General features: G+C 43.9%; 1 protein-coding gene across 1 annotated transcript in view; it reads left to right on the top strand.

Moving 5' to 3' along the window:
- LOC122930268 (NACHT, LRR and PYD domains-containing protein 12-like) overlaps nucleotides 1-15,442 on the top strand; it is a 797,118-nt gene that overhangs the window by 41,539 nt on the left and 740,137 nt on the right. The window contains exons 2-3 of the mRNA XM_044283506.1: nucleotides 5,787-5,839; nucleotides 13,158-13,321. Coding sequence (XP_044139441.1) covers nucleotides 5,815-5,839; nucleotides 13,158-13,321 — 189 coding nt within the window. The 5' untranslated portion in view covers nucleotides 5,787-5,814. The remainder of the gene's footprint in view (nucleotides 1-5,786; nucleotides 5,840-13,157; nucleotides 13,322-15,442) is intronic.

Raw genomic sequence — 15,442 nt, 5'->3', positions numbered from 1 at the left:
AAATGAAGCATTAACAAATAACCTAATTGATCGGCACTTATTTGATTACCTTATGGTGTCCAATCCTAGGACACCAGTGATATATTGTTTACCCAAAATTCATAAGAGGTTACAACTTCCCCCGGGGCGACCAATCGTTTCGGGGAATGAGTCTCTCTTTACACCAATGGCAACTGTTTTGGACAAAATGCTGAGAGATTTTGCGACACAATCCAAGTCCTACATACGTGACACTACAGATTTTCTGAACAAAGTACATGATCTTGAGGTCACCAGCATGTCTATCCTTGTTTCCTTCGATGTTGTGAGCCTCTATACATCGATATCACACATGAAAGGCATACAAGCAACTAAGAATGCATTGGAAAAATCTGATTTTTCTCCCCCCTTATGTAAATTCCTTTTGAGCCTCTTATGGCCAAAAAGTTCAACCTTGGTTTCATCAGACCAGAAGACCTTTTCCCCACATGCTTTTGGGAGACTTCAGATGTGTTTTTGCTAAATGCAGCCTGGCTTGGATGTTTTTCTTGGTAAGAAAAGGCTTTCGTCTTGCCCCTCTACCCCATAGCCCAGACATATGAAGAATACGGGAGATTGTTGTCACATGGACCACACAGCTAGGACTTGCCAGATATTCCTGCAGCTTCTTTAATGTTGCTGTAGGCCTCTTGGTCGCCTCCCAGACCAGTTTTCGTCTCGTCTTTTCATAAATTTTGGAGGGACGTCCAGTTCTTGGTAATGTTTCCTCCACTTGATGATGACTGTCTTCACTGTGTTCCATGGTATAAATAATGCCTTGGAAATTCTTTTGTCCCCTTCTCCTGACTGATACCTTTTAACAATGAGATCCCTCTGATGCTTTGGAAGCTCTCTGGTGACCATGGCTTTATTTGGGGTTAATCAGAGGCACTTTATATAATGGCCGGTGTATGCTGACTCATATTTAATATGATTTTGAATGTGATTGCTTAATTCTGAACACAGCTACATCCCCAGCTATAAGAGGGTGTGCACACTTATGCAACCACATTATTATTTATTTTGTTTTGTTTTCTTCCCTCCACCTAAAAGATTTCAGTTTGTTTTTCAATTGAGTGGTACGTTTATAGGTCACATTAAAGGTGGAAAAAGTTCTGAAATTATTTATCTTTGTCTGATTTTTTTTTTTACCACACAGAAACCTGACATTTTAACAGGGGCGTGTAGACTTTTTATATCCACTGTGTATATATATATATATCCATGAGGGAAATCTGGCAGCACTCCCTTCAAAAGTGACCCAGGGTGCCCGCGGTGGTCCCTCGATTCAGGACGGAAGACAATGAAGAAAATCCGCAGCACTCCTTGAAGAATAAAATGTGCTCTTTATTCACACATATCAAATGTTGACAACGTTTCGGTTCTCTCACAGAACCTTTTTCAAGTCAGGTGAAACATAAAGTGCAATAGTGCCAATTATTTAGATGTATTTATATTGGCACTATTGCACTTTATGTTTCACCTGACTTGAAAAAGGTTCTGTGAGAGAACCGAAACGTTGTCAACTTATCTATACTGTAATTATACAGCCGGTCAGATATCTGATCACATACAGTCCACACACAGGACAAGCTGCGGTTATATACTGTAACTATACAGCCATATACCTGACCACATACAGTCCACACACAGGACAAGCTGCGGTTATATACTTTAACTATACAGCCATATACCTGACCACATACCGTCCACACATAGGACAAGCGGCGGTTATATACTGTAACTGTACAGCCAGTCATATACCTGACCATATACAGTCCACACACAGGACAAGTTGCGATTATATACTGTCACTATACAGCCAGTCATATACCTGACCACATACAGTCCATACATAGGACAAGCTGCGGTTATATACTGTAACTATACAGCCGGTCATATTCCTGACAACATACCGTCCACACAGAAGACAAGCTGTGGTTATATACTGTAGCTATACAGCCATATACCTGACCACATACAGTCCATACAGGACAAGCTGCGGTTATATACTGTAACTATACAGGCGGTCATATACCTGACCACATACAGTCATATACCCAGGGATCTCAAGTCTCCCGGATGTTCAGAGAGTCTCCTGCTATTAGATAGCGGCTCCCTGACGCCCGCATGTGAAACAATCTATCCCGGAAAGGTTTACTGATAGCAGAGCAGAGACACTGGCAGCAGGGAGGAGCGTAATCTGATCCTAGAGTGGAAGCCAGCCCCTCCCCTCCCCGCCCACCCCGGCCTGCAACCAATCAGAGCTCAGGCACATAGCAGAGCAGAGAGACGCTGGCAGCAGGGAGGAGCATAGTCTGATCCTAGAGTGGAAACCAGCCCCTCCCCTCCCCGCCCACCCCGACCTGCAACCAATCAGAGCTCAGGCAGATAGCAGAGCAGAGAGACGCTGGCAGCAGGGAGGAGCGTAATCTGATCCTAGAGTGGAAACCAGCCCCTCCCCTCCCCGCCCACCCCGGCCTGCAACCAATCAGAGCTCAGGCAAGCAGCTCTGAGTCACACACTGTACACGGAGTCTAAGAATGGAATGAGTCACAGGTTAAAAGAATGTAAAGATCCGACTAAGGCTCCATTCACACGTTCGCAAAATGGGTCCGCATCCGTTCCGCAATTTTGCGGAACAGGTGCGGACCCATTCATTCTCTATGGGGACGGAATGGATGCGGAAAGCACACAGTGTGCTGTCTGCATCCGCAATTACGGAGCGCCGCCCCAATCTTCGAGTCCGCAGCTCTGCAAAAGATAGAACATGTCCTATTCTTGTCCGCAGCTGCGGACAAGAATAGGCTTATTTATAGGGGTGCCAGGCGGGTGTGTTGTGGATCCGCAATTTGTGGGTCCGCAACACACCACGGACGTGTGAATGGAGCCTAAGGGTACTTTCACACTTGCGTTTTTCTTTTCCAGCACAGAGTTCCGTCACAGGGGCTCTATACCGGAAAAGAACTGATCAGGCATATCCCCATGCATTCTGAATGGAGAGCAATCCGTTCAGTTTGCATCAGGATGTCTTCAGTTCAACGACGGATCCGGCATTTCAATGCATTTTTTCGACTGATCAGGTATTTTTAAGACTGATCAGTCTTACTAATGCCATCAGTTAGCATACATTTTGCCTGATCCGGCAGGCAGTTCCGGCGACGGATCTCTCTGCCGCAAGTGTGAAAGTAGCCTAAGTTAGAGACTCATTCGATTCTTTGAGTTAAAAGAACCGTCAGTCACTAGAACAGTTTACACTGAGGCTGATGACCAGGCTGCAGCAGTGATAGGGTTAAAGGGGTTGTCCGGGTTCAGAGCTGAACCCGGACATACCCTTATTTTCACCCCGGCAGCCCCCCTGAGCCTAGCATCGGAGCATCTCATGCTCCGATGCGCTCCTGTGCCCTGCGCTAGATCGCGCAGGGCACGGGCTCTTGTGTTTTCAATAACACACTGACGGGCAGTAACTTCCGCCCAGCAGTGTGTTCAGTGACGTCACCGGCTCTGAGGGGCGGGCTTTAGCTCTGCCCTAGCCGTTTTACTGGCTAGGGCAGAGCCAAATCCCGCCCATCAGTGCCGGTGACGTCACCGGGGTTCCTGTCAGCCCCTATGGAGAGCCCTGGTACGTCACCGGAACTCAGAAAAATGCACACAGGGTTTTAAAGAATAAACTTCCTGACTCAGACCAAGAGCCGACTCAGCGACTCAGCAAGTGAATGGAAGCATCCGGGCATGCGCATTGCGCAACCTCAGCTTCGTTCACTTGCTTCTTGTCAGCTCAGCGAATGAACCGAAGATTCAAGAATCAGTTCATTTGAATGAACTGATCCAAATGAACCGATTCATGTGAAAGATCCGAACTTCCCATCTCTAGTTTACTCACAGTAAACCTTTCCGGCGACCTGTAGCAGTGTCCCCTTCTCGGCGCGTGCGCACAGTGCAAGAAGAAGCCGATGCCAGCAGTCCGCAACGGTGCATCAGGCTGAGCCTGGGCGCACGTGCGGGATCTCAAAGCGGGAGGAGGAGGAGGGAGGGAGAGGCGGCACTGAGGAGTAGAAGGCGGCGCTGGGCACGAACGGCGATGCGTGCGGCCGGGCACCATGCATCCACAGACAACCCCTGCTTGGGCACCTTAATTCAGTGATTGACAAGTTAGTAAAAGCTGTTTTTCCGCAGAATAAAGCCACAAATAGCTTTTATAAGGCCACCTTAGAAATCAGAATGCTGCCACCCTGGACATGAGCAGATGTTTAGCTCACAGGGCTTATAGGTGGGGACAGAACCCCTTTATTCATATACAGAAATAGGATAATTTGGGGCAGGGTAATGAGCCCCGTCCTCCGCACCATAGAGCACAGTGTGCAGATACTGCAGATGTCTGGAAAATGTAATAAAAAGTTTGTGAAAGAAAAAAAAAAGAAAACCTCCCTGAAATGGGTTTTTGCAGGTTGGGATGTCTGTATACCTGACCACATACCGTCCACACACAGGACAAGCTGCGATTATATATACTGTAACTATACAGTCGGTCATATACCTGACCACATACCGTCCACACACAGGACAAGCTGCGGTTATATACTGTAACTATACAGCCGGTCATATACCTGACCACATACCGTCCACACACAGGACAAGCTACGGTTTTATACTGTAACTATACAGCCAGTCATATACCTATATATAAAATATATATAAAATATATATTACCTATAATAAAACAGAACTACAACTCCCAGCATTACCAGACTGTACTAGGGCATAAGTTGCAATTACATGTAGAGGGATATAATAGGATAGAACTACAACTCCCAGTATTTCTAGGATTATATGACTATCCCAGAACACCACTAATCTTGCCTCCAGGCACCACACACAAGGTACGCCCCTTCACAGCCACATCACACAGGTTTCACCAGTTGTCTGCACTGGTCACATGATGATGACCTCATCAAAGGTCCTTCAGACCTCCCTGCTCTGCTATGCCTTGGCTTCCTGAACTGGTCACATGGTGATGATGACATCACCAAAAGTTCTTCTCCACGTCCTATAGTCTCCTCTCATAGGTAGCTATACAATTGGGTTGTGTTGCTTCAGCTTCCGACCCTTCTATTCAAAAGTCACATGACAAGAGAATGTCATGTGACCCAGTGACATCAGAAGGTCCGTTTCCTGCATGGAGTTTAGCCGCTACCTATAGAAGTGTAATTAGTGGGTGTGGCCTATCCTCCACTGCGGGCTCCCTTCCCACAGGGGCCCCATAGCAGCTGCCTGGTCTGCCTCTATTGGAGGTGCACCACTGCTGTTGATGTACTTACCTGAGGAAAGGGTCACTCCAACCCGAAACACATTGTTGATCATGAATAGAGTTGAGTTCTTCTTCACTCAAGGTCTCCCTGACTCTTCCTTGCCGCGCTGCCGATAAAGTCCTTTATTTTTCTTCTTCCCTGGTTGATCACTGGACCCTGAGTATCGTAGGAGGGTGCGGGGCAGCAGGCGTCTACCACGCTACGAGCGTTCTGAGTTGCACACTCAGCACAACAGCACCAGGTGGGAGGCTGCCCTTCTCCCTGTCAATCCCTCATACTCTGATCCTACACACCGGCTCTCCTCTGCTTTCTTGATTAATACTAAACCTTATCAGCCAAATAAATGTGAATGTACAAACCTTACGTCAGAATGTGGAAAGGAAAATCTGCCGCTGCTTAAGGGGTTAAAGAAAATTGTGGAAATTCTCCTAAATGTAACAAAGGTTTTTTATGTTGCAGGAGATTTTGATATCGTCCCAGGTCCAGGATGGGCATTATAACCTCCAGAGATGGTAAGGATTTCTCCTCTTCTCTCTTATTACTGGATGCGGTGACTGATCTACGACATCTGTACGATTCTCACCTTCCAATGTCCTGATGAGGAACAGACTTAATACGAAATGGAGTCACACTGCAGATATATACTGTGGTATGGCTGCTGCAGGGCCGGACTGCGATTAAAGGGGTCGTCTGCGATTTTGACATTGATGTCCTCTCCAGAATAGCTTGTAGTGCACAAGGCTGCCATTGTAAGGTGTGCTGACTGTATCTGTCTCATGGATAGATTGTTGGCTTGCACATACCCAGCTTTTGGCATATAGCCTTTGTGTGGTTGTCTATTGTATGTCATAGGTAATGGGAGTCCAAGATGCATCCAGACATCCTTCCCATGCTGTTTTCAAACCATTTCAGTGGTGTTTCTATCAATTTCTAACCTTTTTCTGTGAACCAGACACCCTCTGATCTTCAGAGCAAATGAGAAGTTGGAGGACCAGGAGGCAGGGCTGAATCCTTTGAGCACTGCTATGGAACACCCCCTGTGCTCTGCACACTCCCCTTCCCCTTGATTGACAAGGCTAGACATGCTGAGGGCATATACACTATGTACTATAGCTTCACCACACTGAGATCTGCTCAGAAAGCTAATCTGCATATTACTGCTTTATTCACAATTCTCTATATTTATTTTCTTCCACATTTCTCCCATGAGAAAAGTCTATGTCCTTATCATATTGAGAATGTTTTTTTAGAAAGCTAATAAATATTACTGGTTTCCTTATAATCATATCTTGTGTCTGTGAATAAACCAGTAATAGGTTTTAGCAAAAAACAAACAAACACTATTTTGAATATTCTAAGGCTTTTTTATAATCATTAATATTATTATATGATTATATATGATGTATTATAGTATATCCTTTTAATATGGTTTTAAATAAAAGAGAAACTTCTCATTTGCGTATGAATAAAACACAGATATCTCTGCAGCTGTTTATTATACAGAAAAAAATAATCAGCATGATGAAAAATAATCAGCTTTAATCAGCATGATGAGTTTTGTTCATTTTACTTTTCTATTATCAAAAAGTCGTACGTACCCCAAAATGGCCCCAATGAAAACTCATCCCCCAAAAAACAAGCCTCATACATGTCCGTCAGTGGAAAAATAAAAATGTTCTGGGTGAAGGGACACACTAAATACATTTTTTCAAGAAAAATAATTTTTGCTGTATTAAAGTAGGTATACCTAAACACTATATAAATAGCCATAAACCCAGAATCCAAAAACTGTGGTGGAATCACTCAGTTTTTTTTTCTTGTAATCACCCCTAATAATTTTTTTAATTTATGCAGTTCATTAGATGCACCTCAAAATGATACCAATAAAAAATATTACTAATCTTGCAGACAACAAGCCCTCACACGGGTATGTGGATGGAAGAGCAAAAAAGTTGTACAGATTTTGATTTCAAACTACTTCTCACGCATTAGGGCCCCTAAAATGCCAGGGCAGTATAACTACCCCACAAGTGACCCCATTTTGGAAAGTAGACACCCCAAGGTATTCCGTGAGGGGCATGGCGAGTTCCTAGAATTTTTTATTTTTTGTCACAAGTTAGCGGAAAATGATGATTTTTTCTTTTTCTTACAAAGTCTCATATTCCACTAACTTGTGACAAAAAATAAAAACTTCCATAAACTCACTATGCCCATCACGAAATACCTTGGGGTCTCTTCTTTCCAAAATGGGGTCACTTGTGGGGTAGTTATACTGCCCTGGCATTTTAGGGGCCCTAATGCGTGAGAAGTAGTTTGAAATCAAAATCTGTAAAAAATGGCCTGTGAAATCCGAAAGGTGCTCTTTGGAATGTGGGCACCTTTGCCCACCTAGGCTGCAAAAAAGGTGTCACAAATGTGGTATCGCCGTACTCAGGAGAAGTTGGGGAATGTGTTTTGAGGTGTCATTTTACATATACCCATGCTGGGTGAGAGAAATATCTCGGCAAAAGACAACTTTTCCCATTTTTTTATACAAAGTTGGCATTTGACCGAGATATTTATCTCACCCAGCATGGGTATATGTAAATGACACCCCAAAACACATTGCCCAACTTCTCCTGAGTACGGCGATACCACATGTGTGACACTTTTTTGCAGCCTAAGTGGGCAAAGGGGCCCACATTCCAAAAAGCACCTTTCGGATTTCACAGGCCATTTTTTTACACATTTAGATTTAAAAATAATTCATCATTTTCCGCTAACACAAAAAATAAAAAGTTCTATGAACTCACTATGCCCATCAGCGAATACCTTAGGGTGTCTACTTTCCGAAATGGGGTTATTTGTGGGGTTTTTCTACTGTCTGGGCATTGTAGAACTTCAGGAAACATGACAGGTGCTCAGAAAGTCAGAGCTGCTTCAAAAAGCGGAAATTCACATTTTTGTACCATAGTTTGTAAACGCTATAACTTTTACTCAAACCATTTTTTTTTTTACCCAAATATTTTTTTTTTATTAAAAACATGTAGAACAATACATTTTGAGAAAAATGTATATATAGATGTCGTTTTTTTTGCAAAATTTTACAACTGAAAGTAAAAAATGCAACTTACCACCCAAATGAATTTTACATCATTTTCTTCTCACTAAGGCTACTTTCACACTTGCGGCAGGACGGATCCGACATGCTGTTCACCATGTCGGATCCGTCCTGCGGCTATTTCGCCGTGCTGCCGGACCGCCGCTCCGTCTCCATTGACTATAATGGGGACGGGGCGGTGCTCCGGCGCAGCACGGCGGTGCAGGGGACAGCCGCCGGACTAAAAAGCCTGACATGCAGTAATTTTAGTCCGGTGGCCTTTCGCCGTGCACCGCCGCGCTGCGCCGGAGCTCCGCCCCGTCCCCATTATAGTCAATGGGGACGGAGCGGCGGTCCGGCGGCAACGCGAAATAGCCGCAGGACGGATCCGACATGGTGAACAGCATGTCGGATTCGTCCTGCCGCAAGTGTGAAAGTACCCTAATAGAGCTTTCATTTGGTGGTATTTCAGTTTTTGGGCGATTATCTAAAGTAGGGTCTCATTTTTTGTGGGATGAGATGACGGTTTTATTGCCACTATTTTGGGGTGCATATGACTTTTTGATTGCTTGCTATTACACTTTTTGTGACATAAGATGACAAAAAATTGCTTTTTTTACACCGTTTTTATTTTATTTTTATTTTTTTACGGTGTTCACCTGAGGGGTTAGGTCATGTAATATTTTTATAGAGCCAGTCGATACGGATGCGGCGATACCTAATATGTATACTTTTTTTTATTTATGTAAGTTTTACACAATGATTTCATTTTTGAAACAAAAAAAAACATGTTTTAGTGTTTCCATAGTCTAAGAGCCATATTTTTTTCAGTTTTTGGGCGATTTTCTTGGGTAGGCTATCATTTTTGCGGGATGAGATGACGGTTTGATTGGTGCTATTTTGTGGTGCATATGACTTTTTGATCGCTTGCTATTACACTTTTTGTGATGTAAGGTGACAAAAAATTGTTTATTTAGCAGTTTTTATTTTTATTTTTTACAGTGTTCATCTGAGGGGTTAGCTCATGTGATATTATTATAGAGCTGGTCGATACGGACACGGCGATACCTAATATGTATACTTTTTTTATTTATGTAAGTTTTACACAATAATATCATTTTTGAAACAAAAAAAAAATCATGTTATAGTGTCCCCATAGTTTTTTTATTTTTGGGGCCATTGTCTAATGTAGGGGCTCATTTTTTGCGGGATGAGGTGGCGGTTTGATTGGTACTATTTCGGCGTACATGCGACTCTTTTAATCACTTTTATTACCTTTTTTGGGAAGTAAGGTGGGCAAAATTTCAATTTCCTGATAGTTTTTATTTTTTTATTTTTATGGCGTTCTCCGTGCGGGTAAAAGTAACATGACCGTTTTATAGATCAGGTCGTTATGGACGCGGCGATACCTAATATGTGTAGTGTATTAATTTTTTTTAATTTTTATTCAGTGATAAATGTGTTTTTATTATCTTTACTTTTTTCACTTGTTTTTTACATTTTTTGGACCCAGACCCACTTGGTTCTTGAAGATCCAGTGGGTCTGATGTCTGTATAATACAGTACAGTACACTATATAGGGTACTGTACTGTATTTTACTTACACTGTCTTGGAGCTCCCTGACTTAACCCTTTCCATACCGCGGTCCGTACGGACGGCGGTATGGAAAGGGCGAAACGGCTGACATCGCAGCAATGTCAGCCGTTTATACCAGAGTGTCAGCAATGTGCTGACACTCTGGTATACCACTGACCACCAATGAATATTCAAGAGGACCTGTCAGCACCGCCCGCACCACCCACAACCTGCCCCCCTGCACCCCGCCGACATAAAAGCATTCAGGGGTGAAGGAGGGGGGGGGTTAAAAAAATTTGACTTTGGCCATTTTAAAGTTTCTGATCCCTGCGGTCAGGGACCGCAGGGATCAGAAACTACAGAAAGCGCTGCAAACCGCAGGTCTGAATTGACCTGCGGTTTGCAGCGATCGCCAATATGGGGGGGTCACAGGACCCCCCTCGGCTTTGACCCTGGGTGCCTGGCTGTGTGTAACAGCCGGCACTCAGCGCTGTCACCATGTCTGCAGACATGGTGACAGTTTATTGCCAGGACAAGTATACTCGTCCATGGTCCTGAATTTGTTAAGCTAGGGGAGCTGAGGTGGTTAACACATCTAGGGTTAACAGCCAAACAAAACTTTATATTTATTACCCTGATTCTGCGGTTTACATAAACACCCCACATGTTGTCGTAAACTTCTATACGGGCACACGGAGGGGCGCAGAGAAACGGAGCGCCATATGGTTTTTGGAAGGCAGATTTTGCTGGACTGGTTTTTAGATGCCATGTCCCATTTGATGCATGATGAGGTGACGGTTTGATTGGTTCCATTTAGGGGGGGCATACGCCGCTTGGTGTTGCACTTTATGTGATGTTAGGTGACAAAAAATAGCTTTTTTGGCACATTTTTTTTTCTTTACGGTGTTCACCTGAGGGGTTAGGTGATGTGATATTTTTTATAGAGCAGGTTGTTATGGACGAGGCAATACCTAAAATGTCGACTTTTTTTTATTTATTTCACTTTAACATAATAATAGCAGTTTTGAAGAAAAAAAAAATCAAATTTTTGTCTGAGACTCTTATTTTTTGACCGATTGTCTTAGGTAGGGTCTCATTTTTTGCGGGATAAGGTGACGGTTTGTTGGTACTATTTTGGGGGTCATACGCCTTTTTAATCGCTTGGTTTTGCAATTTTTGTGATGTAATGTGACAAAACTTTTTGGGCACTGTTTTTATTTTATTTTTTTATGGTGTTCATCTGAGGGGTTAGGTCATGTGATATTTTCATATATAGAGTTGGTTGTTACGGATGCGGCGATACCTAATATGTCTACTTTCTTTCTTTATTTCACTTTAAAACAATAATAGCATTTTGGAAACAAAAACATTATGTTTTAATGTCTTCATGTTCTGAGAGCTATAGTTTTTTTGATTGTTTGAGCGATTTTCTTATGTAGGGGCTCTTTTTGCAGGATGAGGTGATGGTTTTATTGATACCATTTTGTGGGACATACACCTTTTCGATCACTTGGAGTTGCACTTTTTGTGATGTAAGGTGACAAAAATGGCTTTTTTATTTTGTTATGGAATTTATCGGACGTTCATGGTGTTTATCGGATGGGGTGGATCATGTGATATATTTATAGAGCCAGCCGTCACGGATGCGGTGATACCTAATATGTCTATTTTATTTTTTCTATTTTTAACATTTTTTTAAATTGCCTAATTGGGGGGAAAAAAATTTACACGTGAAACCTTTTTTTAATTTTTTTTATTTTTTTTATTTTACACTTTGCATTCCCCCATAAGTTCATACAAGACCTCTGGGGCACATTTAACTTAAAGGGGTTCTGCAGTTTGTTTAAACTGATGATCTATCCTCTGGATAGATCATCAGCATCTGATCGGCGGGGTCCGACACCCGGGACCCCCGCCGATCAGCTGTTTGAGAAGGCAGCTGCGCTGGCAGTAGCGCCGCGGCCTTCTCGCTGTTTACCGCAGGCCCAGTGACGTCACGGCTAGTATCATCTGGCGTGGTCGCGGTTAAGCTTCATTCAAGTGAACAGAGATTAGCCCCGCACAGGCCAGTGATACTGGTGGTGATGTCACTGGGCCTGCGGTAAACAGCGAGAAGGCTGCGGCGCTCATGGAGCTCCCCTGCCTTCTCAAACAGTTGATCGGCGGGGGTCCTGGGTGTTGAACCCCCACCGATTAGATGCTGATGATCTATCCAGAGGATAGATCATCAGTTTAAACAAACTGCAGAACCCCTTTAACTTTTTTTTTTTTCACCATTGATTTCTCCTGTAACTGGGGCTGACATCGTAGCCCCAGTTACAGGGGAAATACACCCCCCAGAGAGGCTGTACAGCAGAATACAGCGCGGTACAGCCTCAGTGCAGGGCTCACTGAGCGCTGTGTAAACAGCGATCTAGAAGGCAGGGACACCTGGGAACTGTCCCTGCCTTCTCTCTGGGGTGCCCTGCTGTCACTGGCCGTGGGCCCCCCGCTCGGCAGCTGCACGATTAGCGTGCAGCTGCCATCTCTGAATGGACGTTCCAGAACGTCCATTCAGAGATAAACGACCGCCCATAGGACGTTTATAGTCAATGGGCGGTCGTAGCCATTATCTGTAGAGAAAATGGTGGATCCTGTGTTATCTATACAGAGGTGATACCTATCATTGTCATCCTGCCTGTGATAATAATAAGATGGCTACAGAAAAGTTACCTGTCCAATAGCATGCAGCAAGTGTGACATGAAGCTAACCACATCTTCAGGCACAGTCACAGTAAAGCGAAATATACATGAGGCAGATGCAGAGGTGTACCCACCAAACCAGATACCCGGAGCCCAATTTTGTATTGACAGAACCACTGACCCTCTGAGGGCAGTGTATTATTGTATTATTGAGACCGGTTCTCTCTCTTGAATAAGGGGAGCGTCCCCCTCGCTTCTCACCAGTAGTGACATCTGCCATGTATCTACATGTCTAGAAATACTGAAATCAATGTAAAGATGTCTCCGGTGAATGTGTCCTGCAGGGATTGTGCTGGTGAATTACAGGAGGTTGTGGATTTATCATTAGTGGAAACCTGTAAAATGATCCAGGACAGGAATATTCCACATAAACTGACATCAGTCTCCTCCATGTCCTAGACGACTTCATTCTTGTGTCCCCTCCGTTTCCTAGGTGATGAGACCCGGCAGTTCTACCAGCAGCTCCGTCAGCGTGAAGATCACTTCCTGAGGATGACGTATGAATATTTCCAGGATGATCTGCTCCACATTGTGGAGAACATGAGTCTTCTACCACTTCTGAGTGAGCTACAGTCCCGAAATCTCCCGGATACTGAGGTGAGAGGACATGAGCCGCCGGTGTTGTATATAAATGCCCCAAGTGATATCACGTGTTACAGGCACAGTTTACGTCATTTTTATAGTGGTGGTTGATGCCCGCTACCGCTCCGCTCCCTCTGGCGGGCATGGCTATTGCCGTGGTCATCTGCCTTCTAGCTCCTGGATGCCAGAGGTCTGGACTCACAAACATTTCTCTCCTCCTATTCTGAGGACTCCAACTTCTGGAGTAGAAACATAGAAACATAGGGCCAGATTTATCATTAGCTTAAGTCAGAATAATGGAGTGAAAAAGTCGCAAATGTTTGCGCAATCGCTTAAACTGCGCAAAAATTTGCAACTTTTTTCTGCTCTGCACTATGCTTGCCAGTTTTCTTATGCCTATCCCATGCATGCTTAAACTCCTCCACTGTATTTGCAGCTACCACATCTGCAGGAAGGCTATTCCATGCATCCACTACTCTCTCAGTAAAGTAATACTTCCTGATATTACTTTTAAACCTTTGCCCCTCTAATTTAATACGATGTCCTCTTGTAGCAGTTTTTCTTCTTGTAAATCTTCTCTCCTCTTTTACCGAGTTGATTCCCTTTATGTATTTAGCAGTTTCTATCATCTCCCCTCTGTCTCGTCTTTCTTCCAAGCTATACATGTTAAGGTCCTTTAACCTTTCCTGGTAAGTTTTATCCTGCAATCCATGTACCAGTTTAGTAGCTCTTCTCTGAACTCTCTCCAAAGTATCGATATCCTTCTGGAGATATGGTCTCTTTACTATAGTCTCTTTACTCCATCCAGGCTGCAGCCTGAATATCTATGGCCATGCTTCTCCATACCTGAAGGGGCACATGCACCATGCACACATATCATCTACTCCAACTTATGGCAGACCTCCCTAGGGTATTTAAGAAGCCTTCCCACAGGAGAGAGCCTCTGAACAATGGTTTCTAGTGACTAGATTCCTGAAAAGATGCAATATACTCTGTCTATTTACCTGTGTACTGACTACTGCCTGTTTTTCCAGATTTGACCCTTGACTACCTGACCTGACCTCCACCTGATATTCATTCTGACCATGAGCTGCTTGTCCTGACCTCGTACTGTTTAATGGATTACATGAACTCTGCCTGCCCTGACCTCGTACTGTTTAATGGATTACATGAACTCTGCCTGCCCTGACCTTGGCCTTCCCCGACTACAGTCTTGCCTGATCGCTCGGTGCTCTGCCTCTGCATCTCTTGACCCCTGTGTGTCAGCAATCACTTGAACAGAGACTACTCCAGGAGGTAACGGCCTGGTGGTTCCCCTGTATAGGGGTTAAAGGGTGAAGACCAGGGCAGTGGCGGATCCAGAGCCTGGTCTCGGGAGGGGCACTTTCAGATTATTTTCTGTCTGCCGCCACAAAACAATGGTGCTTATAGAACAGACTACACAGTGTAGAGGTATACTGTATATTGTGGGGCACAGTGTAGAGGTATACTGTATATTGTGGGGCACAGTTTAGAGGTATACTGTATATTGCGGGGCACAGTGTAGAGGTATACTGTATATTGTGTGACACAGTGTAGAGGTATACTGTATATTGTGGGGTACAGTGTAGAGGTATACTGTATATTGTGGGGCACAGTGTAGAGGTATACTGTATATTGTGGGGCACAGTGTAGAGGTATACTGTATATTGTGGGGCACAGTGTAGAGGTATACTGTATATTGTGGGGCACAGTGTAGAGGTATACTGTATATTGTGGGGCACAGTGTAGCGGTATACTGTATATTGTGTGGCACAGTGTAGAGGTATACTGTATATTGTGGGGCAGAGTGTAGAGGTATACTGTATATTGTGTGGCACAGTGTAGAGGTATACTGTATATTGTGTGCACAGTGTAGAGGTATACTGTATATTGTGTGCAGTGTAGAGGTATACTGTATATTGTGTGACACAGTGTAGAGGTATACTGTATATTGTGTGACACAGTGTAGAGGTATACTGTATATTGTGTGCACAGTGTAGAGGTATACTGTATATTGTGGGGCACAGTGTAGCGGTATACTGTATATTGTGTGGCACAGTGTAGAGGTATACTGTATATTGTGTGGCACAGTGTAGAGGTATACTGTATATTGTG

Source organism: Bufo gargarizans, chromosome 3, assembly GCF_014858855.1.
Source record: "Bufo gargarizans isolate SCDJY-AF-19 chromosome 3, ASM1485885v1, whole genome shotgun sequence".
Classification (NCBI taxonomy): domain Eukaryota; kingdom Metazoa; phylum Chordata; class Amphibia; order Anura; family Bufonidae; genus Bufo; species Bufo gargarizans.
This window is presented reverse-complemented; position numbering and strand designations above follow the sequence as displayed.